Raw genomic sequence first — 24,876 nt, forward strand, 5'->3', positions numbered from 1 at the left:
CAATAGAACGTAACGAACAGTGCAAAGACTTATGCAACTTTATAAAGTATACAAAGCCGCACATACCATATAAATACACACGCCTACACACACACACACACATACGCGCATACACAACAACCAAATACACACCCACACCCACACACACACATACATAGACTCCCCTCGACATCTACATTTAAAAAAGAAAAACAAAAAACTATACCAAGTACCATTTTTCACATTGCATACAAAAATAATTTACAAAGATAAAAGATAACAATTATTAAATATTAAAGGCGTAAAACGATTTAACAGATTTATAAGCGTAAGATGAAAGAAATACAAAAACAAAACAACAAAAACAAACGTAAAGTGAATGAAAGAAAACAAAAAACACACAACAAACAAAAAATTAATTATTGTAATCGGTTTAAACTTATGTGTATTGTATAATTATAACCTTAATATTTAAATTAAATACAAGAAAAGAAGATAAAAGATACGATTAAATCCAAACAAATGCAAAAAAGAAACAAAACTAAAAATGATTTGTCTAATTATTATATATGTTGTATATAAATATATAAAGGACTTTCCAGCTAAGGATCGAGTTTTGTCGAATAGAATTACTATAAGAAATTCTGGTCGAATTCCCTATGAGCAAAAAGGGCATCAAAAGTTTACTCTCATATAAACAAAGTCTTATCAACAGCATACCCTCATATGGAATCGATTGCTGTAATCGCTACAATGAAATAGTTTTATTGTTCTTAGAATTCTATTGTTACCTGACCTGAGCATAATATAAACAAAAAACAATGAAACTATTCGACTGTTAAGGGTATACAAAAACGTTAAAGCAAAGACCTTTTAACTTAAGATACCTCATAGTAACAATAGAGCTATATTTGCAGAGTATACGAAATTCGTTAAGTCGAAGATATTTGCACTTTTCATTAATTTATGATCTTTATTGCGAGAGTTACATAGATACTAATTGAATGTAGATTATAGGCGTAAATACAAATGATATATAGCAATTACTAACAACTATTGGCTGTGGAGCAGCTTATTGAAATCAGCATAGGCCGACTCCAAATCAAAGAGGAATTGTCGCACCTGAGCTTCGGTCAATTCATCGGATGCCTGCATTTCGTTTAAGGTGCCCAGCCACTTGTCCACCTTTTGCTTGGCATCGAAATCTTCGGGTATGAGCGACAAGCGATTCATATTATCATCCAAATCCTTAACATCTGGCTGCAGAGCATCCATTGTATTTATCTGTAATCGAAGCTTGTCCATGATGGTAATAAAGAGCGACACAATTTCCGCAATGCATTTGGAGGTATTGCCCTTATCGTCACGTATCGTAATGGGACGATCCTCCCGTATGCGCTCCAATGCAGCAGGACAGTCAAGGCGAAACTTCTTCACAAATGTGTCCACGGTGGGGAACTCATCGCATTGCACTTGCTTGAACGCAATTTTGTATTGTACCAGGTGCTTGGAGCATGCTGCTGTATATTCCTGTGGAGTAATGCAGTCCCGAATGTACGCCTTTTCCAGCTGTTGGATTGTGTTTATTATCGCATACAAATCTGCCATGTTGTCGTACTTCTCGCGTTCACGTGCATTCCGAAAAAGTTTTACCTCCTCGTATAGTTCTGCACTCTGTTCCTGCATTTTACTACTTTTTGTTTTTCTTTATTCAATTGCAAAAATAATACGAAGATGACGAAGAACGATAGAACGATAGGAATTGTATTGCTGCCAGTAGTGATGGAAGCGAATTATCGATTAATTTATTGTGATTTAGTTCATTCATCGCAAGATAAATGAAACATCGGTATTTGAAATGGAAATACGATTTTGCAATTTTGGATTCAGGCACATTATATACACATTATTACATGTTTGCATATATTGTAAATAGTTTCACCTTCTTATATTATTACGACAGGTAACTATTTATTTTCCTCCTCAGTATTAAAATCAGCGAAGCAGGTTTTATTGTTGCCAATGGCGATGGCAGTGTGCCATCGACTTATTTACAATAATCGCAAAAATAAAACAAAACATTTAAGGCGCCAAAATCAAAAGTAATTTGAAATGCTAACAAGTATTTTACATCTAGCAGTTGAGTACGCACAAATCAATGTTTTTGTCAATGAATCGTGTGTTAAAGTAGCACTGCAAATAATAATAGTGATAGGATTTGTGACACGCCAATTTTCCCAATATTCCGTGGAATACTTTCAATTGGCTATAAAGATAAATATAGCAGATAAGCGCCCTGTTGATTATTGACTTAAGCAGGCAAATTATTTGAATAACAATGCAAGTTGCTTGTTATCAGCCATATAAACTCTTCGATAGAGCGTGCAGCTCTAATATTATTACATAAATTCCAGTTAGTTTTCAACCATCAATCTAAGAATACGTGCTTACAAGTCAATTTCTCATTGTTTTGTGTTTTATAAATAACAAAGCCATGGGCAGCGAAAATAATGAAGAAACTGTAAGTTCATACAAAATACGAACATTTCTGAAAAGATCAGTTTTATAATTATATATGTTACATTATATGCTATGCCTATTTGCAAACTAAATCAAGCGACATATTTTGATTTTGCCAATTACGTTATATCAAAATATATATATATACCTGTATGAAACATGCTTAAATGTCATATGCAAAATGCGCACTATATATAAGTACATACAAATACTCGACTTAATATAAATCAAAATAATAACTTAAAAGGGCACAGCCTGCTCGAGCAACTTGTAACCCTGACCGGAATAACTATAGCTACGTGGCGGATACAGTACAAACAGACCCAATTGCAGCAAGGACAGTAGACAGCCGAGAAAGTTAGGTATCTGCAAAAAAACAAAAGGTAGACAGACAATATGTAATATAATATTAAAATTGCAATTAGGGCTGGGAATATTGGCACCTGTATAAATGAGTCCGATATTAGAATGCCGTAGATTAGCCACTGCAGACTGACAAAGAACGATGTGGCAATTAGGGGCAAGGGCAAACTTTCCGAGTTCTTCACTCGTATCACATGCACCAGCGACGTCAGCGGTGCAGCAAAAAAGCAAACGGTAACAATGCAACAAACAATGCCTGCAATTAAGTTAGAAAAAGAAGAGTCAATAATGTAAGTAATTATAATTCACACAGACGATATGTATTCAATTTAATTTTTTTTATCCATTTTTAATTTTTCTACTCATTTGTAAAATAAATTTAATGCATTTTTTAAATAAGATTTTTTAATTTAAATTATTTTCAATTTTTTTTTTTAAATTTTTATATATATATATATATTTTTTATATTTTTATATATGTATATATATGTTTGTTTTCAGCATTATTATAAATACTTTATAAAAAAATATACATAGAAATTCAATTTAAATAATTAATTTATATAAAATATATATTTAAAAAGAATTTCTAGATTTCTTTCTCATCATTTTTATATGATATATTATATTATATATGCGAACAGGCGGGCACGCTCACCTGTTAAATGTATCATCTTTTGTGGATCGTCTTGTAAACTATTTGTATAGACAATAACAGCGATGAGTATGGCTAAGACAATTGCGAATTGCTTAACATAGGCACGTTTGTTGACCGTAAACACGTAGTAGACGAGTGTGTAGATGAGAAAGAGCGTGGATCCTATCATATTGACCATAACGATGCTCTGCTCGTTGGTTAGCACGCCGTAGCGCAGCCAAAAACTGCAGCTGTATAAACATGTAAAATTAAGTACACATTGCTTCCAAAATATCTTTTTATCTATCCATATATCTTTTCTTGTCGACGTCGACAATTTGTACTTACGATAAGAAGCCACATATGAATGGCACACCCGACGATTCGCCCGTGCTCTTCTTTTGTATATATTTGCGGCATATTACGCTGATAAGACAGTCCATACATTAGTATTAACATAGAGTATTAAAAAATTTGAATAGATATAAATATATATATGTATATACATATATATATATATATATGTTTAAAACTTACGTGCCGGATAGAAACTGAAAAACGGTGCTGATCACCGCCGTGGTGGCTAATACCGAATCATAGGCCAGCGTCATAGTTACCAATTAATATCTAAGAATAAAGCATATATTAATTAATTATTTATAAGAAACAATAAATATATATTTACTGGCCAACACGAACACCGCACAACAACGTCAACAAAAAAAACCAAAACAGCTGACAATTAGAGTTGCCACGCTATTTGATAAAGTCAATTAAAATTGTTATCGACATAATCGACTTTTTTCGTTCAAAATACTCACAAGTTTTAAAAGCTTTAGATAGCTTTGAGGCTTACAAATTGTTGTTGAGTGTTCCCAAAGCTTTTGTTTTAAGCTGCCACATGCTACCAAAAAATTTTCGACAATGCCAGTCGCAAACAGGTGGCGAATGGCGCCGCTTGTTCTTCCATTTTGTTTACGGCTATTTACCATTATTTTTAAACAAATTACGCCTCTGTATATCGTACTATAATACACTTGGTTGTTTGTGTTTCTTATTATACAACACTAACCTACAAATGCAGACACCGGCAGCAAAGTGGCAGACAATTCCCGTTCATTGTTAAAACGAACGCGTTTGCGGCCGGTGGCGTTGCCTTATATAGTTTAATTAAATTGTTAACAAGTTCAAAGTGATATTAAAAAAAGTGCATGTGCTGTCTATAAATATGCCAGTCTCTAATAATACTGAGGGTGAACATTTGAACCCGCCATTTAAGGTTGAAATAACGCCACAGCAAGCGGAAATTAATAAGGTAAGCATCAGTTGTTAATAGGCGTTGCGTTTGTCTGCATTGTTGTGTCTGTCTGCACTTTGCTTTCTCGATATTTTGTTTTGTTCTCGATTGTTTACAACTGTAAATCGTTGAACTACACAACTTCTTTCAACTGCACTACTTTAACCTTCCGTAAAACTTCTCTCTCTCTCTCTCTGTTTTTACTCTATTCTTTCTTTTGGATTTTGTAATTAAAACTTCAACAAATTTTTGCGTCGCAACATTTGTTGATGCTTTATAGGAGAACAACACCAATGCATACATCAGCTTCAACAAATGCCGTTTTATATTCTCCTTATAGACTAAATATATGCGCATATTAATATCCAAATGTACTTTGATATTTACATAAATTACAAATTTCACATTACGCATAGCTTTACAGCTGAACCCAAAGCAGGAACTACGATCGCATGCACAGACTTGCATACGTACACACAAAGAGCTGTATATACAACAGTAAATATATATACATAGTACCGTGTGAAAGTATGCGTTCACATAAAATGAATATTTTTGGTTGTTTACTCCATTTATGTTTCATTATACAGATAACAACTTCTATATTATAAATAATAAAAAATAAATAGGTTTTCGTTGATGCACTTAACATGCTATTTATATAATTACATGTAGTTAGTAATTAAAATTAGTTCAAATACTTTGTAGCCATATTGCATGTGTTCCGTTATACACTGCTTTGCGCATTTATCTTCTCTCCCAAAACCAAAACAAATGACAAAGTACACACATATTTAAAGCTCTCTGCGCATATTTATAAATATATATATATATGTATGCATATGACAATTTCAATGTGTTTGTGTGTGTGCTTTATTTCGGTATTGTGTACGCTGTTACATACATCTATGAATATTTTAGTGCATTATCAGTTCCCCACGATTTAAATTAATTTTTTGTTCACGTGAAAAAAAAAGTTCAGACATTGATCTAATTAAATTCAATTAGAAATTGATAATGGAGAGCGTTTGCCAAAAATAAATCATTGACCGAGCCGGGTCAGTAAATTAGTGACTCGGGATGCAAATAAAAATTATTAAAAAAAAAATAAATAAATCAACGTCGCTTTATGGTGATGCTGATAAGGGGTAATAAAAACTAGCTAGTGACGCAAAGCCATTTACAAATAATAGGTTTAAATAATGTTCAAAAATATTTTCAAAGATTTTATATTTATATTATATTAGAATTTTTTAAATTTTCCTATTAATTAATTATAAAATTTTGTAATTATTTATATTTTTAATTTTGATTTCAGATCATTTTTTTAAACTTTTTCATTTAATTTAATTTTATTTATTGATTTTCTTAAAATTTTATTCATAAATTATATTTATTTTTATCTATCCTTTATTTTTTTAATTAGAATACAAATATTTTTTAAGATTTGTTTTTACGTTTTTAAAGTCACTATTTAAATATTATTTTACTTTCTTTTATTATTAAATTTATACTATTCTTATACCCTGAACCCATTTAAAATGGAAAAGGACATAACGGTTATATTAAAATCTATGTAATAGGCAGAAGGATGCGTAGCAGATCCCAAAAGGCAGACCAGCCAAGTCGATTAAGTCAAGCCACATATGAGTGCATTCTTGTGTATTCGAATAATTTGAGCTGCTACTTTGTTTTAGGTTTTTATCACTCAAGCAGTGAACTGGCGATGGTAGATGCCGACGAGATATGAGTACAACTCATTTTTTAAAACCTGAATCCATTAAAAATGTAGATTCAGAGTGTAAAATGGTTTTTTGAAAAAAAAAAATGTGAGTAACGGGCGGAAGAGAGGCGTGGCAAACCTTATAAAAAGTACATATATTTATTCTCATATTGTCATATAGAGATCTTGTTTTTTGGTTTCCCTCAAACTCACAAAAAACTTATTTTAAATACTAGAGGTTTGTGCTTTGGCAAATACAAGCATCTGGATGTCGTCATTAGCGGCTGAGAACTTCATTTAGAAATTCCACTTAGCAGAGAAAGTTATTCAGCAATTACCGCATACTTCACATGCGGCCCAAGCGCAGCCGCTGAGTCAACTGCGCAGTAAGCAGAGCGCGTGCTTAGCGTGCGAGTGAGTATGTGTGTGTGTGCGTGCATTGTTTGCAATGCATGTATGCATGTATATAAGAATCGTAGAATGTGTGGAACATCACCGCTTCGCAGGGTTCATGGTATCTCCTAGTCGAGCCGTTTCGACTAGAACACTCTTAGTTGTTTTATTATTACTTTATTGTTTGAGCTTAATTATAAATTATATAAATATGATTTATAAATGTTTCTCTGAAATTTTCAAGTACTTAATATTATCTATTTATTATCTAATATATATTTCTTTGACATTTTAATTTGAATATATATCATTATTTGTGTTTTCCTTTATCTATATATCTTCACGTATCTTAGTCTCTGCCTCTACCTAATACTATATCTATATCTATCTTTATTTCCATATCTATATCTATGTCTCTAACTATATCAATATCTCATATTTATTTCTATCTATATTAAATATCTTAAATATTCCTCTTTAGAAACAAACATGGAGCAAACTCCTATTGTTGGTTGCCTTTGCAACGACTCTAGGCGCAGCTGTGCCCACAGGCTATTGCATAGGTGTTATCAATTCACCTGCAAACGTAAGTATTTTCATCCAAGTATACCTGTCATTTTGCTAATTAGATTTGTCTTCATATCATAGCTTATGAAAGCGTGGTGCAATGAAACAGTGATTGAAAAATATGGCAGTTCGATGAGTGAAGGTGGCTTGGACATACTCTGGTCGTCCGTTGTTTCCGTCTTTCTGGTTGGTGGAGCCATCGGATCGCTGAGTGGAGCTGGGTTGGCCAATAAATTTGGCAGGTTTGTATTTGTGTTCGAAAGCCACTTATGAATGCCATTTTAAGTGCTGCTTATCGGCTTTATTTAGATTAGTTTAACTGCTGAGCTTAATTTTGATAAGAAATGTTTCATAGAGCAATATAGTTGATTAAATTGATAATAGCAATTTCTAGTCATATGTTAGGGCAGATTAAAATTGTTAGAAATTATTTGAGCTAAACAGTAAATTTTTTACAAAAACAATATTAGAACTATTTTTCAATCATTTCGTAATGTTTACAAATTTTTTAACAAATTTTTTAAGCTTTTTTATAGAATTATTTTAAAATTAAAATTTACTCTGATTCAATTTAAAATTATTTTACGTAATTTAAAATTAATTTAATTCAATTTTCATTTAATATATTACATTTATTTTAATTAATTTTAAATATATTTTTATACTTTTTTAATGTATTCTATTTTAAATAATAATTATTTTACTTAAATAATATTAACTTAAAATATTAAAGTAATTTTTAAATATATTTTTATTTATTTTTAAAATTAGTCAATTAATTAATTCGGAATTTTTACTTAAATAAGAAATATAAAATTAATAAGGAAAACTCGAACTCAACTTACTTTTCTCTCTCTCTCTCTCTCCTTCTATCAGAAAAGTCTGCCTGTTCATTTGTGCCTCTCTCTTTGCCATTGGCGCCGTGCTCTTCTTCTTCTGTCGCGCCGCCAAGTCCGTGGAGATGCTGCTGCTGGGTCGAATAATTGTGGGTCTGGCCTCTGGCCTAGTCACGGCCACACAGCCAATGTACCTGTCAGAGCTGGCACCGCCCGCTCAGCGCGGCACCTTGGGCGTCTTCTGTGGTGTCGGCGTCACCGGCGGCGTGGTCGTCGGTCAGGTGTTCAGTTTGGCTAACATTTTTGGCACAGCCGAACGCTGGCATTACGCTCTGTCCGCTTACCTATTGCTCGTCATTGTCTGTTACCTGCCCTCGTTTCTGTTTCCCGAAAGTCCCAAGTTTCTCTATGTCATCAAGAGCAATCCGGAGGCAGCCAAGCGTGAGCTGTTGCGTCTGCGTGGGCCAAATGCCAACAAGCTGATCGAAGAAGAGATTGTAGAGATGCAAGCGGAGGCCAATGATGACATGCAAAGCAGCAGCTTTGGCGACGTCCTGCGAGACTCGCGCTTCCTACTGCCACTCATCATTGTCTGCTGCTTCCAGGGCGGCCAGCAGCTGTCGGGCATTAATGCAGTACGTTTTTCACTATTAAGATACTAACGTGGTTAATTTACTCAATTTTTTTCTCATTTGGCAGATCTTCTATTATTCCGTTTCCATATTCACTAAGGCTGGCTTCTCCGAAAAGAATGCACAGTGGGCAAATCTATTCGCTGGCTGCTTAAATTTATGCATCTCACTGCTCGGCCCATTGCTAATGGCCACCTGCAAACGTCGCACCTTAATGATGCTCTCCAGCTCCCTTTGCTCCATTTTTCTATTTGGCATTGCATTTATCTTCAACTATATTGTAAGTCCATATATTATTAGTTGTTTATGGCTAGGTTTTTTGTTAACTTTCGTTTGTTTGCCTCAGGAATCTGTCAGCTGGTTTCCTTGGGCCTGCATTGTCTGCATTATGTGCTATATATTCTTTTATCAATTTGGCCTCGGTCCCATACCCTATTTCATTGGCTCAGGTAAGTATCAGTTGCAGTTATGCAAATGTGTTTCATGTTTACTTAAGCAATTCTGTTCTTTATTTTTTTTTAGAACTGTTTGAAGTGGCGCCACGCCCCGTGGCCATGTCCATGGGCAGCCTCTCGTCATGGGCTTGCAATTTCATAATTGGCATGGCCTTTCCCAGTTTGCAAAGTGCTTGGGGCGCCTTTGTTTTTCTGCCCTTCTCGATTACCTGTGTGCTGCTTTTCTTGCTAACGAAATTCTATCTGCCGGAAACACTAGGACGCGATCCATCGGAAGTGGCGCCGCTGGTCTCCAAAGGATTCCGATCCAAAATCAAATGAGGCGCAACTGGAAAATAGCTTAATTTACAATGGGTAGCTTTAAGTTAAATGTTTATTAATCTACATATATGTTATATATGTGGAGACTCCGTGCCTATGCTCGACAATAAGTGTTCGATTGGTTAACAATCATGTATGTGCAACCAACTAGTAGAACACCCTGTACAATTGGTATCCATTACCAACATGTGTAAGAGGTACGCTTCTTATCGCTCGCTGCACAAATAACAAAAGTTAATTGCCTTGAGAAACCGACTGTGTTGTTGTTGGTTTTGTTACTTTAGCTAATTGAATTTACGGCTCGCCAACTGTTAGTTCCATAAATTAGTGGAAGGGTTTACGCAAAAAAAACTTGCCTATCTTATAGATAGATACTCTCTGATTAAGACTCTTTTGTATATAATATGTTGGAATGTTTGTTAACATAATTGTAATACAAATAAAGACACTTCAAATGCATTAAACAAGTTTCCCACTGCCAGCGCGTCAACTATGATAAGAGAATGCCTTAAAACATATAATGATAGCCGGCAACTTGTACTTTATTAGAGTCTTATCGCCAAGCAGATACCCTGCATTGTCTATATAAATATATATATAGCATTATAATACAATCGGTTGATAGCTATCTATAATATGCCAAGACTTAAATTTAAAGCCTCTAGCTCGTACAATCTGAAATCTATACTTAAATATGATATATATTTTTGCGGATGTTTAAACGATTTATATATATAAATATATAATGTAACAGTTAATAGCAAAATGTTTTTAATGGGTAACTCTAGGTTTGTCTTGATCAGATTAGTCTATATCAAATGCATAAAAATTCTATATTTCTTATTCAATTTTAGAATATAATTTATTTCAATTTTTATATTTATATTTCAGTTTTAAATATAACTTTTTAATTTTATTATTTTAAATTTTATTATTTTAATTTTTATTATTTTAATTTTTAATATTTACTTTTTCACTGATTTTTTATTTTTTATTAAAAAAACAAAAAACAAACTATGTCTGTGTTTTCTACTTATTTTCGTGTATAACAGCCAAAATATTTTTAAAATATTTTTGGATACTTCCTTAAATTTGGAATTTCATCTTTCATTTTTCATCTATGAATTTTTAAAATTCAACTAAATTAATTTTTTATAAATTTTATAAAATTATACAAAATTATTTTAAGAATTTTTGTATTTTCTGCATTTTGCGTTCAAATTTTAAATATTTTAATTAATGCCTTAATTCGTTATTTAAAATTTTTCACTTGTTTTTAACTTATGCAAAAAATTAACTAAGGCAAACTAAACAGGCCAAACAACGAGTAAAGCAAGAACAAGGAACATACCCTCTATACCATACAGATGAAAACATGACACCCTCTGATTTAGTCATGTCTAAAAAGGGGGAACAAGCTATGCGTTAGAAACAACAGAGATAGAGGCCGCGACAGAGACTCAATGACGCGTTGTCAGCTCGCAGACAATTGAAGATTGGGCTTTAAGGTGTGTAGAGTGACTCAGTTCGTTAGCAGCATCGTTAGATAGAGCAACGGAATATGGTTGTCATAATGGTATTTAAAGATTATATCCATATAGTCACCCACACATTTAGGCTAGGCTGCGCTCAGTTTGTGTCTTAAATCATTTGATTTGCATAGATGTAAATCTGTTTTTTTTTTTTGCTTTTGCAGCACGTGAACGATGCAGGAGAAGGCTGGACCTGGCTGATGCTGCTCATTTGCTTAACCACCACGTTGGGCTGCACCGTGCCGGTTGGCTACTTCTTTGGTGTGCTCAATGCACCAGCTGAGATCATCCAGAGCTGGTGCGACGAGGTGCTCTCGAACGAATATGATACGAACAGCAGTGAGCATCAGCTCAATTTATTGTGGACATCCATTGTCTCCATCTATTTGATTGGCGGCATTTGTGGCTCCTGCTTTAGCGCCTGCTGCAGCAATAAATATGGACGGTTAGTTGGATTTATTACAAATGAATTAAATTAAATTATATTTAGTTAATTTCCTCTTGCAGCAAAGGCTCCTTGATCATTAGCAGCGTTATTCTTATGATTTGCGGCCTGCTCTTCACCTGGTGTCGCGCGGCCAAGTCACTAGAGATGCTTCTGGTGGCACGTTTCTTTGGCGGCATTGCCTCAGCTCTAATCTTTACAGCGCAACCCATGTATCTATTGGAGCTAGCGCCGTCTTCGCTCAGCGGCAGCGTTGGCGTCTTCACCTGCATTGGCGTCACAGGTGGCATTCTGCTGGCACAGATTGTCAGCTTGCCGCAGCTGCTGGGCAACGATGACAACTGGCCATATGCATTGAGCTTCTATGCGCTGCTTGTGCTCATCTGTTTGCTGCCTCTGATGTGCTATCCGGAGAGTCCACGCTGGCTGTATTTGGTCAAAGGCGATGTGGAAGGCAGTGCATATGGACTGCGTCAGTTGCGCGGCAGCGAGGTGAATGTGCAGCTGGAGCTCAATGAATTGGAGCAGACATTAGCCATGAATAACAAGTCCAGCACCATGTGCCAAGTGCTGCGCGACAAAACGCTATTCCTGCCACTGCTGCTCGTCTGTGCCCTGCAAGCCAGTCAGCAGCTAAGCGGCATCAATGCTGTAAGCAAAGGATATACTTCGGATCAATAACCAAAGCTAACTCAACGTCATCTCTTACAGATCTTCTTCTATTCGCTATCCATTTTAACCAATGCTGGCTTTTCAAGCAGCTCGGCTACCTGGTTAAACCTAAGCATTGGGTGCTTCAATCTGTTTACCTCGTTGCTTGGACCGCTGCTGTTGTATAAGTTTAATCGTCGTCCACTCCTGATGTGTTCCTGCGCCATATGCAGCGTGTCTCTGGTTGGCATGTCCTTCTCCCTATACTATCTGCTCAGCTCCGAGGGCATGGCTCTGCGCTATGTGAGCATCACATTCATCTTGACATTTATCCTGGGCTTTCAACTGGGTCTCGGGCCCATTGCCTACTTCATTGGCTCAGGTTGGCTTCGATCTCTTTGTACATTTCCTGTAAATTAATTGGATTTCTTTTCAGAGCTTCTTGAGGATGCGCCGCGTCCTGTGGCCATGTCCATAGGCAGCCTGTTCTCTTGGCTAGGCAATTTCCTCATCGGGCTGTGTTTCCCCTTGCTGCAGACCGTCTGGAGCTCGTTTGCCTTCATGCCATGCATGTGCGTTTGCATACTTTGCCTGCTTCTGGTCTGGCGCTATCTGCCAGAGACACGTGGCAGGGAACCCAAAGATGTGAAGCCACTGATGAGCCAAGGACTACGCTCCAAAATCAACTAAATAAATGTATTAGATGTTATATATAAATATATAGCCTTATCTTACTTGCATTTATAACAATAATCAGCGCAACGCAAATAAAAGGTTTCAAGCCAAAAACAAAATGTTCTCGATTTGCAATTAAAATACAATATTGCCAATGCACCTATAACTGTAATGTAAGTTGATGCGCAAAGTAAGCCGCGCACTGCTCTTATACTATCATTGCAGTTCACTCTCCCTTTTATTCTGTCTCTTTTACTTGCTCTCCTTCCTGAAGTAAGTATTAAGAATATTATTTGAATAATGTCTCTATACCAAAGATGTGAAATGAAATAATAAGCATCCAATACTAATTAAATAAATATAAATATTAAATTTCATACAAATTTTCTTTTACTGGAATTTACATTTGATGGCTAATGCACATATAACGGTAAAGTATACGAATGCGCAGCAAAAACGCAAAAATGCGCACGGCTCTTATACGCATATTGCACTTGTGCTTTATCTTCCTCTCTCACCGTTTGCTGAAATGATCAGTGAGCCAATAGCGACGTCACATTTGAAGCGTCAAAATCAGCATTTATATTCGTCTTCTAAAAATATATTGCCCCCAGTCAGTGGCTAACAGAACGTCGGGGCGAACGTTTCATTAAAGAGCAGCGCGCGCAGTTTAACTAAATGCTGCAGAGTCGGTATTAAATGCGGCAGCGTCTGATGAAGTGGAATTAAGTAATGTACGTTTATAAATAAAAATACGGTCTACGGTGCTATAGTGCTACAGGTGCCAATAAATAAATAGAGCAGCATGAATATTTTCACATTGAGTTAATGTTTAAATAACATGTCAGTGTAAATATGTATGTATGTGGTTTAAAATAGATGTGCATGGAAATCAGCTGCGAAATAAGAATCAAAACGAAACGAACCAAAACGAAATGAAACGCAACAATGCAATAACGACAACACATTAGTGACGTCACGGCCGGCGTGTCGTGTATTTGGCATCTGGCAATGAAATAACACAAAACAGCAATAACAACAGACTAACGCACACGCACACACACACACACACATAAGTGTACATATAAACATAGCCGACAGCAACAACAAATAGAAGCAATAAACATTTCTCAGCGATTGATAGTTATCGATTGTCCATGATGAATAAGTTTGCCAAATGTGTAAATATCAATAAGAACAATAATTTAAATAAACATGCGTACGTACATGTGTATGCACACGTGTATGCACGTTATGTATGAATATATATAATTTTTTTAAAAGAGTTTGCTATATGATACGACGGTCAATGTACGAAAATTAGTTTTTTAGCTTTTGTGGGTCTTGGCCCCACATCAATGTCTGTCAAACGAAACGAAGAACATTTGGTAGCCAAGTACATATTCAACTGTAATTTATTATTATTTGTGTCACTTGCTTTGCTTGCAAAAACACACATACACATATACTCATCCGTAGGCAATTTTACCGCATTATCCATGTCATTTGCTCGCACACACAGATACGCCTAAACATGCACACATTTTACCGCAACTTGCGTTTTATTATTATCCATGTCATTTGCCTTGCTCGCACACACGCATACATGCGCAACTTGCGCTTAAGAATTTTTCGTGTGTTTTCATTTGCATTCAAACATTTCTTTCTATCGTTTTTTTTTAGTTTAAACTTTTTGAATATTTTCTCGTGTAGCTGTTGGCACTTAACATTTTCTGCCTGTCTAAAATATTTCCTTGGTTGTATATTTTCTTGACGTGGGCAATTATGTACATTATGGAAAAATTAATTATGCAAGTACGCTCTTTGAGACGAGTAACTCAATGTTTGTATTATTAAGCGAGATGTTCGATTTGTGGGCAGAAAAAAGGCATAAACAAAACAGCAATTTAGTTTATGAGGCAATTCAGATTTTAAGTAAAAAGCTAATTGTTTTGTCATAAGTTAAAATAACAAGCAAAGGGAATTACACACATACATACAAACCTGCGTGCATTTACGTGTCTGCGGGTGTACACCACAAGGAACCTATACACATGAATTGTAAATACTTATATTGATATGTGTGGGCCTAAGTTCATGCAGTTATCTATGTATATGTGTGGTATGTTAAGGCAGCCAACCAGCGATTCATAGGTATAAGCATATGTATGTATGCATGTGTGTAGCTTATTCCTATTTGTGTGTTTGTGTCTACGTACGTATATTAGCATCAAATCATTGTGTAGTTTCCTTTAAATTTTCCCTTTTTACTTTTGCCTTTTGATCTTTTTTTCTTTGTTATTTTTTCGCCTTAATCCATAGAATTTCAAAAATTCTTTTCATTTTTGAGGTCAATTAGCATTTTTTTTGTTTCTTTTTTATTGATTTTGCTTTTGTTCTACATATTGTTATCTTGCTAAAAACGTTCCAGATAAAAAGAAATCATAAAAATTTAATTACGTATAAAATTAAGTTCGTTAATTGTATTTTAATAGACAATTAGCTTAGAGTTGTAAATAACTAAGTGAATTTGTTTTATTTTATTTGTTTTTTATTTTGCTAACAGCTGCTTAACTGCATTAATATAAACATCAAGTTGACAGTCTTTTTTCTCTCTCTCTCTTTAATTTCTCTATTTCTTTCCAGTTTCCTGCACACATTTTAATTAATTCTTTAATGGTTTACCCATTGAAAACGGGAATTAGGGGTATAATGATTTTGTGAAAATGTTTGGAACAGACAGAAGGAGGCAAACTATGAAGCATATATATATATATCTATATAAATAAACGTGCTGTGTTTGTATGTCCGTCTGGTCGGTTGCCTAGAGATAGATAGTATTAGACTATTTTTAAAACTAAATTCCTATATGCCAACTACATACACTATGAGCATATCGATATTTCATTCCAATCCATTATTTTGGATATATGGAAAAGTAGAGTGGAATGATTGCATTTTCAGAGTATCTCCCAGTCGGTCACTTCCCACTAGAGCACTCTTACTTGCTCCATTTGGCATATTGCTCGTAATTTTAATTCTTTTTTTATTTAACATTATTTTTGCTGTTTTGTTTTGCTTTTGGCGCCAATTTGTTTGGTTTTTAATTAGCTACATATACATACATATATTTATATGTATGTTTGTATGTATGCATGTATGTTTTTCTTTCAGTTTGATTGTTTTAGCTTGTAAAATAGTTGGCGAGTTGAATTGAATTTACGAACCGCCGCAGCAACTGTAAATACAAAACACTTATCTATGTTTCTATTTGGCTTAAAACCACATTTATAGATGAAATGTTTGCGCCTTTTTGAATTAAGTATAGACAGATATCTTTCTCAGCCAACAACATTTTCTATAATTTAGCTATGCAAAAAAGAAAAAATAAATAAATAACCGAGAAAAGAAAGAAACACGAAATGCCCACAAATTAGACAAATGACTGTTGGCTGTTGTAGAAGTTTATAAAAATAAGCTTTAACATATTTCACACTCGCTAAATGAAACTAGAGGGCGCTAAGAAGGAGAGAGAGATAGATCAAGAGAGGGAGAGAGAGAGATATAGAGACTTTGATTGACTAAATGATACGCTGTAATAGTAAAAATAGAACACAGGGCAACAGGCAATGATAGACGTATGTGAGAGCTTGATAGTTGCTAATCCGATATGTAATAAGATAGACATAAGACTAGAGGGAGACTAAGTATTGCTTAATAATACTAAATATTAAAAAAATAGTTTTTGAATAGTTGAAAATCGCATAGAAAGGCGCTAATTATTTGCTAACGCTCGATTTTTAATAAGAAGTATTCCCTAGTAATAAATCCGTGTAGATACAGTTCTATATATATATATATATATATGTATAAATATTAATAGATCTCTCTGATTACTCATACTATTCCAAAATAGTTAGCAGTATGCATTAGCCAAGTTATACTGTATACATAATTTTTGATGAATTCATATCAATTTCATTATACCCTTCATTACAAATTCTTAGGGTATTATAGAAAAAATAGGAAAGAAACGCATTTGGCAAGCTCCTCGAATATGATTAGGAAGTCTTCATATTTTGATGCTGTGGGCAGCAGAGACTAGACGCCAAGTGTCACCATCATTATGATTATGGTGATGATGATGGCGATCATCATCATCATGATCAGAGCAATGCCACCCACAGCTTTCGCTTCGCAGACACAAAAAATGTTTGGCAACTGCTAAAGCAAGAAAACGAAATAATTCATATTCAAATTCATATTCCATATTTATATTCATAGCACTTTTATGAAAACAAGTCCAAGTCCATTGATGCGTCTGCTCTTAGACGAATATTTAAATTAATCTGTTCGAAAATATCATTAAACTGTCACTGCGAATGGGGCACTCAAAAGAATTATCACTAGTTAATATGAGTTATGCTCTATTTCAATATTTCAATTTTTGGATTATTAAAAAAATATAGATCTCAAAATATTATAGAAAAAAAATGTTTAAGATAAATATATGTTAGAAATCATTGCAAAAAGAATTTTAGATAAAAATATTATAAATATAAAAAAATATATTTTTTTATCATTGCGTAAAGAATTTTAGATAAAAATATCAATATAAAAAAAATACATTTTTTTGAAAAATTCAATTAAATCAATTAAATATTCTTATACATAATTTAAAGTTATTTCTGACTTTTATATCACCAAAAAATTATCAAATAATATTAATAAAAGAATTCTTATAATATATTATAAAATATGTTAGTTTTCTAAAAAACAATTGCTTTCTAGACTAAATAAATATTTATGGAAATTAATATTATAAATTTTTGCATAGTAAAGTAAACTAATATTTTTCAAAATAATATTTTGTTCATATATATTGTTATAAATATAAATATATAAATGTTTAGAATATATACATAAAAAAATTAAATTCTCACCTAGAATTTAAGCCCAGCTTAATTCATCTTAAGCTAAATAAGGCTGGCCCACTAATTTATACAAGCATCAACAATTAGTTCGTCTACAAAAATAAGTATAGTAAAAAAGCGAGAATTTACTCAAGCACTTGTTGCCATAAACATGCAGCTATAAATAAAGAGAACTGCAAATAAAATAAAATACAGGCGAGTAAATAAATATCAGCTCAAAGATTTAGTAGCAGTTTAGTAATATATGGAGTGTGAGAGTGTCTGCTAGTTAAAGTAGACTTTTTGTTTATTTGGCTACTTTGGGTAGCTGAAGCAGGAAGTCCTTTAGCAACAATTAATGGAATGTTTATGTATGTTTGCAGCTCTTTTAAGGAAACAGCCAATTTAGATCAATGGGCAGGCCAAGCATCGAATCGAAGCATGTACAGACGACAACTCGAGAGTTGCCAACGAGCCGCTAATCGAGGCAAAGTCCAATTGGCTTTCGATTTCGATTCGGATTCGGATTTGGCTGTGGATGCATTGGAGTGGAGACCATCGTCATCATGTCATCGCGGCGCAGCTCCTTTCGTCGCAAAGTCGCAGAGAAGCCGGCATTTGAGCGTTTCAAGGATCATTGCCGTCACTTCACGGCATTCATGTTCAGCAATGTCGGCATCATACTTCTAGTCACATTTTATACCATTGGCGGCGCCTTCATCTTTCAGACAATCGAAATTTTCGAATACGAAAAACTCAAGACGAAAAACCTAATCAAGCCCAATGCAAGTGCTGAGTGCCTCAATAGCATCTGGAAGCTGACGTCTGAGAATATCAGTTTCTATGATCGACAGGCCTACAGAAATAGGTAAACTTAATATTATATTCATTATAAACAATTTCATTTACTTACTCTTCTCGTATCCTTACTTTTCAGTGTTAACGAAGTGCTGCTGCAGTATCAAAAAGCTGTGTATAAGAAACAGATCAAGGGCCCCGATGTCGATCATCAGTGGAGCTTCTCGGGCGCGTTTCTCTACTCACTAACTGTCATCACGACCATTGGCTATGGCAACATAACTCCCAGCTCCGATTGGGGCAAGCTGGTGACCATACTGTATGCCATCATTGGCATGCCACTCTTTCTGCTTTATCTCTCCAATATAGGTACGCATATATTGCTAGGGAGACCATATGTGCACGTATATTCAATTGTCACTAAGAGAAAATTGTACATCAGTATTATGAAATATCATACATACGTACATACGTACATACGTACATACGTACATACGTACATACGTACATACGTACATACGTACATACGTACATACGTACATACGTACATACGTACATACGTACATACGTACATACGTACATACGTACATACGTACATACGCACATACGCACATACGTACATACGCACATACGCACATACGTACATACGCACATACGCACATACGTACATACGTACATACGTACATACGTACATACGTACATACGTACATACGTACATACGTACATACATACGTACATACATACATACGTACGTACGTACATACATACATACATACATACATACATACATATATATATATACATACATACATACATACATACATACATACATACATACATACATATGTAAATATATGCATACATATATACATATGTACTCACAAACACTAGATAGCACTTCACACAAACTTTCACATTTCCACACACTAACACAATGAAAAAACACGTATATGTTACGCCTGTAAACCTCAATAGCTTACTTGAGTTCTTGAGAATCGCATAGGACGGCAGCATAAAAATCACCTCTGCATGCTGTTAAGCCATCTGTTATGGCTGCTCCTCCAACTCCTCCTGATAACTCCTGCTAACAGCTTAGCTCTCTACTTGAACTTATGAGAATCGAGGAGTAAGAGAAAGAGTTAACATACTGTGCACATACATGCAGACAAACATACATACATATATACATATATGCATACATATATGTTGCATACATCAAATTTGATTTTTGACCCTTTATCAAGAATTGTACAAAGTAGTTTGTGCTTTCAATTATGTTTTTTGCGATTATTAAAAGTTGATTCTTTTTTTCACCTGACACAGGTGATGTGCTGGCCAAATCCTTTAAATGGATCTACTCCAAGGTCTGTCTGTGTCGCATTTGCCCGGGCGTGGCCAAGCGGCGCATAATCCGCGAGCGACGCAAACTGCGTCAGTTGGCGCGAGCGGTTAGTCGATAATATAGCATAGTATCATAAACATTCTATATATTTATTTCCTGATACAGTTGCAGTTGCATAACATGGAAAGCGCTCGTGGCGGCGGCAGCAGCAGCAGCAACAGCTACTCCAGCAACAGCAACAGCAGCTCGAATAGCAGCAGCACCAGCAGCAGTGCTTACACCAAGAGCTCTATGCAAACTTCCAGTGTGCTCGATGTGCCGTATTCCGATTCGGATTCAGATATTGAACGGGAAATACGCGGCAGCACGGATGAAATAACGGTACCACTAACTGTCTGTGTCTTTGTGATGGTCAGGTAAGTGGCAAAAGCCGGCGACATTTGAATACGATTAATTGATTAATTGATTAATGGAATTTAAAGCTATATATTATCGGGTGCCATACTCTTTGGACGCTGGGAGGATTGGAATTATCTGGATGGCAGCTATTTCTGTTTTATCTCATTGAGCAGCATTGGATTTGGTGATTTGGTGCCAGGCGATCGTGTGGTATGCAATTCAAATGAGCTGAATAACTACTTCAGCATCAATAATCTTATTAAGTCATGTATAACAGCTATTTTAAGCATTCGACTAGATATATAGAGAGATATATAAATATTGTTTAGGGTAGAGCCAGTTCTTAAAGTTAAAAACAATGATCTTTTCATCAGATTGTTAAATCATGCAACCAGCAGAGATCAACAAAGGAAATTTGTAGTATAAGGTTGACAACTTATGCAAACAGTTATTATAATAACTATATTTGCAAATCTCTTTACACTGTTGTATTCACAATTATTTATATTTCTAGATAACCGCCGATAAAGACAAAGTCGAGTTGAGCTTCATTTTATGTGCCGTTTATTTGCTGCTGGGTATGGCCCTAATTGCCATGTGTTTCAATTTGATGCAGGTGAGTTGGAAACATATATTCCATATTCGATTTATATATATTTTATTTGGTTTTAGGAACAAGTCATTCATAATATGCGCGCTATAAAGCGTGGCTTCAAGGCCTGTTTTCGCTGCCGCAGCTCATAGCCAAAGAACAAAATTGGTTGACGTACAAAATTTTATTAAACAATCACGTATTTATAAGCTAAAAATTAACTAGTCTCGTAGTTGTACATACATATATAGATATATATATGTGTTAGCAAGAATGTGTTCCTTTTCCTCTGTTTTGTTTATTTATCATTTGGTAAATCAATTTGTAACTTTATACTTAAATGTTAGCTTATCTTAGTCTAGTCCTATTTTTAACAATACGAAATTAGAATTCTAAATACTGCTGCCCGTTGGCCATTCCTCGAATCTGACTATGTTTTATATGCCATACACTAATTAAATAGATATCTATAAATGAGATTTATGATATATATTTGGCCTCTTTTATAATCTAAGCGCATTGTACAATTTTGCGGTTAAATAAGTGTATTTATTGCCTTTTTTTAGAGCACTCACGTTTAAAAATTCTTATTCTTTTCACCAACCGCTCTTGTTCCGACTTTGATCTATGCATGTATGAATTTTTTCGTTTTCAGCAACCTTGTTCACTGGCTCTTATACTATTTCAAACACAATATTCTTATCCACTTCACCAACCGCTTTTAATCTTTTTATAATAAAGCATGTGCTAAAATCCTATTCTTTTCAGCAACCTATTGGCCATAGTTTTGTCTTTACACCATCGCGTGAGCCATATTCTTATACGTTTCACTAACCACTGTTTGTTTTTCAGCAACCACGTTTATTCCGATTTATTTTCTGTTGATCTTATACTGTTCTAGTATGAGCTATGTTCGTTTTCTTTTTAACCGCATTTTTTCGGATTTGGACATTTGCTTTTCCAGCCGCTTCTCCTTGGCTATCAACGATCGGACCTGACGATCGTGCTCCAGTGGAGCAGTGCCCGATAGCTCCGCATAGCTGGGCAAAGTTTCCGAGTATTTTTCAACGCAGGCATCTTTAAATTGTTTGCTTAGCTTGGAAGAGACGTGCCCGTGGCCCGGCGAAGTGAGCATGTCAAAGGCAGTCCCTTTAAGTGCGTCGTATTGTTGCCGTGATTTGCCCGACACCTGTTTACGACGTATTTTCGTTTTCGTAATTGGCGGAGCTGTGATCTTCTGCGTATTCGGCTTGGGAAGCGATTTCTTTTGATCCACAATTAGCTTTCGATGACGCACCTCCAATTTCATGCTGGGACTCGGCGGCTTTGTCGATGATACCTTTGCTAGTTTCTTCTTCTTCCAGACAATTGGGGACTTCGGATGGCAACTGCTGCTGCTGCCGCTGCTGTTGTTGTTGTCCAAGGCGTTTTGTTTGCGCCGTGCATATGTGCGTACAGGCGGTGCTTTGTGCATAAAGTTACATTGAGCAGAGTCTCCGCTCTTTGTGGAAATGGTCAAACTGGAAGTGGATGCAGGCTGAACCACCTTTAAGGAATCTAGCGTCTCACTCCTGTTGTGGGAATCCAGCGCTGTATTAACCGCAGTTGACGTGGAAGAGGTTTCGAGGTACGGTAACAGAGCATCTATACAAATGGGCGTGGCCGTAGCAGTCTTGGCAGCTCCTGCTGCTACCCTGCAACGTACTTGCTGCGGCGTCAGGTCCATAGATAGATTCTCTTTATCGGCCCTAATGACCTCTCGCACCGATGGGCTGCTGGATGTGGGTGTGCTTCTGGCCAATGGTGTCGATGTGTTTGCAGTATTTGGTTCATAGTTGAATCTCTGTGGCGTAGAAGTGGTAACGCCAGCAACTACTCTAACATCGCCAAATTTGGATGCGGGCAATATTAACTGGCCAGTTTGAACATTGGCAGCGGCAGCATCACAGCAACGATGACTGGGTATGATGTTCTGGAAAGTGATTCGTCCCTTGACGATTTGCGGCATAAAAAGTTCACTCTCGAAGCCCACACAGTCGATCAGTACCACATTATTGCCGGACAATAGCTTGATTTTGAAATTCAACGCTGCGATTGGCGTTTGGCTTGGCATTATTTATGATTCTTGTATTTGCTGATAGACTGACTTTCTACCTAACGGCGTGTAGCGAACATTAATCGCAATTTACGTAAATGTGTAAATAGTAAGATAAACAACACTTCGAGGGAACAACTATAATAAAACTACATTTGACAAGTCTACCGAAAGTTGTAAATCAATTTTCGACAGTTTGTTATTATTTTTTGGCGTCAGTAGTAAGAGCGGAAATTATCGATAATAGCAGCATCGCATAACAATCGATTCGTTGAAAACAGACGACTCAGGGCTGCACAGTCTTTGTATTGAACGTGGAGTTAGTTCAATTCATGTAATTGAGTTTTGCACTAGTATTCAATTTCCGTTGGCGGGAACAAGTTATAGTTATTAATATTATCAATTAGGATGTCTTTAGTTTAATTAAATTGAATTCAAGATGCCAGAACGAACGTTTTATCACATTAAATTTGTTTTGTACTTACTATATTTCAAAATACGTTTATTTTTATATATACATTATTGTACCGTTAGATCGTACATCTATGCATCTCAACTATGTTTTATCAGTGTTCTACTATCATATTTCGGCAGTGTTAAATGAAACCAGCTTTTCCTTGATTTAAAACAAACAACTTTTATTTGAACAAGCTAAATTCAATGTTTGGATTTTGTAAGATAAGCAAAAAAAATGTACAACGCAATTTCTATCAATAATGTGTAGCTGTCGAAACGCATTTGAAACTCCTCTCTGCCCGTGTGCGAAATGCCGACAAAGAGAAGAGCAGAGAACGAAATAAAAGTAAACAAAAAAAGCTGTTATTTGGTTCCGCTGATCTCCCTCTCTCTCGTTCGCTCTTCCTGGCTCTCTGAAGTGCGTATGCATAATCGGCTCATCAAGTGTGTGTTTTCCATCTATGTGAGTGATTTTTTTTCTCTTTCTTAAGTGTACATATGTGTAAGAATGCATCTGTGTAAGAATAATACCATTTTGGTTGGATTTCTTTTTGTTTTTGTCAAATATGGTTCCTGTTGTAAACGTTGGTAGGGTAAGTATACAAATATAAAACAATATTTTCATCGTTTTTTATCGTTATCTTGCCTTATGTAAGCTTATAAGAGCTACAGCGGCATTTGTTGCATTTGTTTCCATGGAAAACATTTGACAACCATATGTATGTATATTTATGTATATGGACATGCGGGCAAATATTTTCATTTTAATGCGAAATTATAATAAAAAGTCATAAGTACATATATATATATATATATATATATATGAGCAACTTTAAATATGGGTGATTGCTATGCTTATTTAAAGATGAAAATACATAGATAACTACAGTATGAAAAATTATGTATATACTATACGCCAATTTCTTACATGTTATTTGCTAATGTCACTTAGCAGAATTTTTCAATCACTAGGAACCTCCATGCTGCTTATACAAATGCATACAATACATACATACATATATACATGTTTATATATAAATACATGTACACGCACCGGTAAAATTAAGAAAATAATACAAATGTCTGTAGGTATCGATCGATTGGGAGTGCAGGTTTAACAAAATGAAATGACTCACTAAAGTGTAGTGTAGAACTAGCAACAACAATAACATGCTCGCCTCTCTTTCCACTACTCTTTCTCTCTCTCATATTGCTAAGTGCTTTTTCGAATTTCAATTTCACAACGAGCGGGTAT

The 24,876-nt window shown here is 35.2% G+C and overlaps 6 protein-coding genes across 9 annotated transcripts; 3 read left to right on the plus strand and 3 right to left on the minus strand.

The window, feature by feature from the left end:
* Positions 1–932: 932 nt before the first annotated feature.
* On the minus strand, positions 933–1,773 carry LOC111593295 (vacuolar protein sorting-associated protein 28 homolog). Its single transcript, XM_023305975.2, has one exon. It carries the CDS (start codon positions 1,663–1,665, stop codon positions 1,033–1,035), a length of 633 nt encoding a protein of 210 aa, XP_023161743.1. The 5' UTR covers positions 1,666–1,773; the 3' UTR covers positions 933–1,032.
* A 654-nt stretch (positions 1,774–2,427) lies between these two features.
* LOC111593307 (solute carrier family 2, facilitated glucose transporter member 1) lies at positions 2,428–10,182 on the plus strand. 2 transcript variants are annotated; one of them, XM_023305999.2, is made up of 7 exons: positions 2,428–2,500; positions 7,394–7,498; positions 7,561–7,721; positions 8,356–8,950; positions 9,015–9,227; positions 9,294–9,396; positions 9,470–10,182. In XM_023305999.2, exons 1-7 carry the CDS (start codon positions 2,474–2,476, stop codon positions 9,721–9,723), a joined length of 1,458 nt encoding a protein of 485 aa, XP_023161767.2. In that variant the 5' UTR covers positions 2,428–2,473; the 3' UTR covers positions 9,724–10,182. The 2 variants fall into 2 exon arrangements, with proteins under 2 accessions (XP_023161767.2, XP_023161766.2); XM_023305998.2 differs by lacking the exon at positions 2,428–2,500 and adding an exon at positions 4,414–4,814.
* Positions 2,429–13,041, plus strand: LOC111593308 (solute carrier family 2, facilitated glucose transporter member 7). Of its 2 annotated transcripts, none has more exons than XM_023306001.2 (5): positions 2,429–2,500; positions 11,420–11,700; positions 11,763–12,351; positions 12,412–12,733; positions 12,788–13,041. In XM_023306001.2, exons 1-5 carry the CDS (start codon positions 2,474–2,476, stop codon positions 13,039–13,041), a joined length of 1,473 nt encoding a protein of 490 aa, XP_023161769.2. In that variant the 5' UTR covers positions 2,429–2,473. The 2 variants fall into 2 exon arrangements, with proteins under 2 accessions (XP_023161769.2, XP_023161770.2); XM_023306002.2 differs by lacking the exon at positions 2,429–2,500 and adding an exon at positions 11,045–11,299.
* LOC111593311 (sugar transporter SWEET1) lies at positions 2,648–4,261 on the minus strand. The gene is made up of 6 exons (XM_023306007.2): positions 4,185–4,261; positions 4,037–4,126; positions 3,848–3,925; positions 3,521–3,750; positions 2,943–3,118; positions 2,648–2,865 (listed from the first exon to the last, which is right to left on the minus strand). Exons 2-6 carry the CDS (start codon positions 4,108–4,110, stop codon positions 2,740–2,742), a joined length of 684 nt encoding a protein of 227 aa, XP_023161775.1. The 5' UTR covers positions 4,111–4,126; positions 4,185–4,261; the 3' UTR covers positions 2,648–2,739.
* A 581-nt stretch (positions 13,042–13,622) lies between the features above and the next one.
* On the plus strand, positions 13,623–21,680 carry LOC111593309 (potassium channel subfamily K member 15). Of its 2 annotated transcripts, none has more exons than XM_023306004.2 (8): positions 13,623–13,760; positions 18,323–18,807; positions 18,877–19,106; positions 20,061–20,185; positions 20,245–20,495; positions 20,562–20,688; positions 20,993–21,094; positions 21,151–21,680. In XM_023306004.2, exons 2-8 carry the CDS (start codon positions 18,506–18,508, stop codon positions 21,220–21,222), a joined length of 1,209 nt encoding a protein of 402 aa, XP_023161772.2. In that variant the 5' UTR covers positions 13,623–13,760; positions 18,323–18,505; the 3' UTR covers positions 21,223–21,680. The 2 variants fall into 2 exon arrangements, with proteins under 2 accessions (XP_023161772.2, XP_023161771.2); XM_023306003.2 differs by lacking the exon at positions 13,623–13,760 and adding an exon at positions 14,094–14,207.
* An 86-nt stretch (positions 21,681–21,766) lies between these two features.
* Positions 21,767–23,399, minus strand: LOC111593310. Its single transcript, XM_023306006.2, has one exon. The coding sequence runs from the start codon at positions 23,181–23,183 to the stop codon at positions 21,978–21,980; it is 1,206 nt and encodes a 401-aa protein (XP_023161774.2). The 5' UTR covers positions 23,184–23,399; the 3' UTR covers positions 21,767–21,977.
* Positions 23,400–24,876: the final 1,477 nt, after the last annotated feature.

This window comes from Drosophila hydei, unplaced genomic scaffold (assembly GCF_003285905.1).
Source record: "Drosophila hydei strain 15085-1641.00,03,60 unplaced genomic scaffold, DhydRS2 tig00008122-arrow-pilon, whole genome shotgun sequence".
Taxonomy (NCBI): Eukaryota; Metazoa; Arthropoda; class Insecta; order Diptera; family Drosophilidae; genus Drosophila; species Drosophila hydei.

Excerpts from the sequence above, each read along its gene's own strand:
- LOC111593308 (XM_023306001.2), top strand. The coding sequence starts at position 2,474 with ATGGGCAGCGAAAATAATGAAGAAACT. Across the intron at positions 11,701-11,762 it reads TGCAGCAATAAATATGGACG|CAAAGGCTCCTTGATCATTA; the intron begins GTTAGTTGGATT and ends TTCCTCTTGCAG. Across the intron at positions 12,352-12,411 it reads AGCTAAGCGGCATCAATGCT|ATCTTCTTCTATTCGCTATC; the intron begins GTAAGCAAAGGA and ends CATCTCTTACAG.
- LOC111593307 (XM_023305998.2), top strand. The coding sequence starts at position 4,728 with ATGCCAGTCTCTAATAATACTGAGGGTGAACATTTGAACCCGCCATTT. Across the intron at positions 7,499-7,560 it reads TTATCAATTCACCTGCAAAC|CTTATGAAAGCGTGGTGCAA; the intron begins GTAAGTATTTTC and ends TTCATATCATAG. Across the intron at positions 9,397-9,469 it reads ACCCTATTTCATTGGCTCAG|AACTGTTTGAAGTGGCGCCA; the intron begins GTAAGTATCAGT and ends ATTTTTTTTTAG.
- LOC111593309 (XM_023306004.2), top strand. The coding sequence starts at position 18,506 with ATGTCATCGCGGCGCAGCTCCTTTCGTCGCAAAGTCGCAGAGAAGCCG. Across the intron at positions 19,107-20,060 it reads GCTTTATCTCTCCAATATAG|GTGATGTGCTGGCCAAATCC; the intron begins GTACGCATATAT and ends CACCTGACACAG. Across the intron at positions 20,689-20,992 it reads TGGTGCCAGGCGATCGTGTG|ATAACCGCCGATAAAGACAA; the intron begins GTATGCAATTCA and ends TTATATTTCTAG.
- LOC111593295 (XM_023305975.2), bottom strand. The coding sequence starts at position 1,665 with ATGCAGGAACAGAGTGCAGAACTATACGAGGAGGTAAAACTTTTTCGG.
- LOC111593311 (XM_023306007.2), bottom strand. The coding sequence starts at position 4,110 with ATGACGCTGGCCTATGATTCGGTATTAGCCACCACGGCGGTGATCAGC. Across the intron at positions 3,926-4,036 it reads TTTCAGTTTCTATCCGGCAC|CGTAATATGCCGCAAATATA; the intron begins GTAAGTTTTAAA and ends CTGTCTTATCAG. Across the intron at positions 3,751-3,847 it reads TTCATATGTGGCTTCTTATC|CTGCAGTTTTTGGCTGCGCT; the intron begins GTAAGTACAAAT and ends ATGTTTATACAG.
- LOC111593310 (XM_023306006.2), bottom strand. The coding sequence starts at position 23,183 with ATGCCAAGCCAAACGCCAATCGCAGCGTTGAATTTCAAAATCAAGCTA.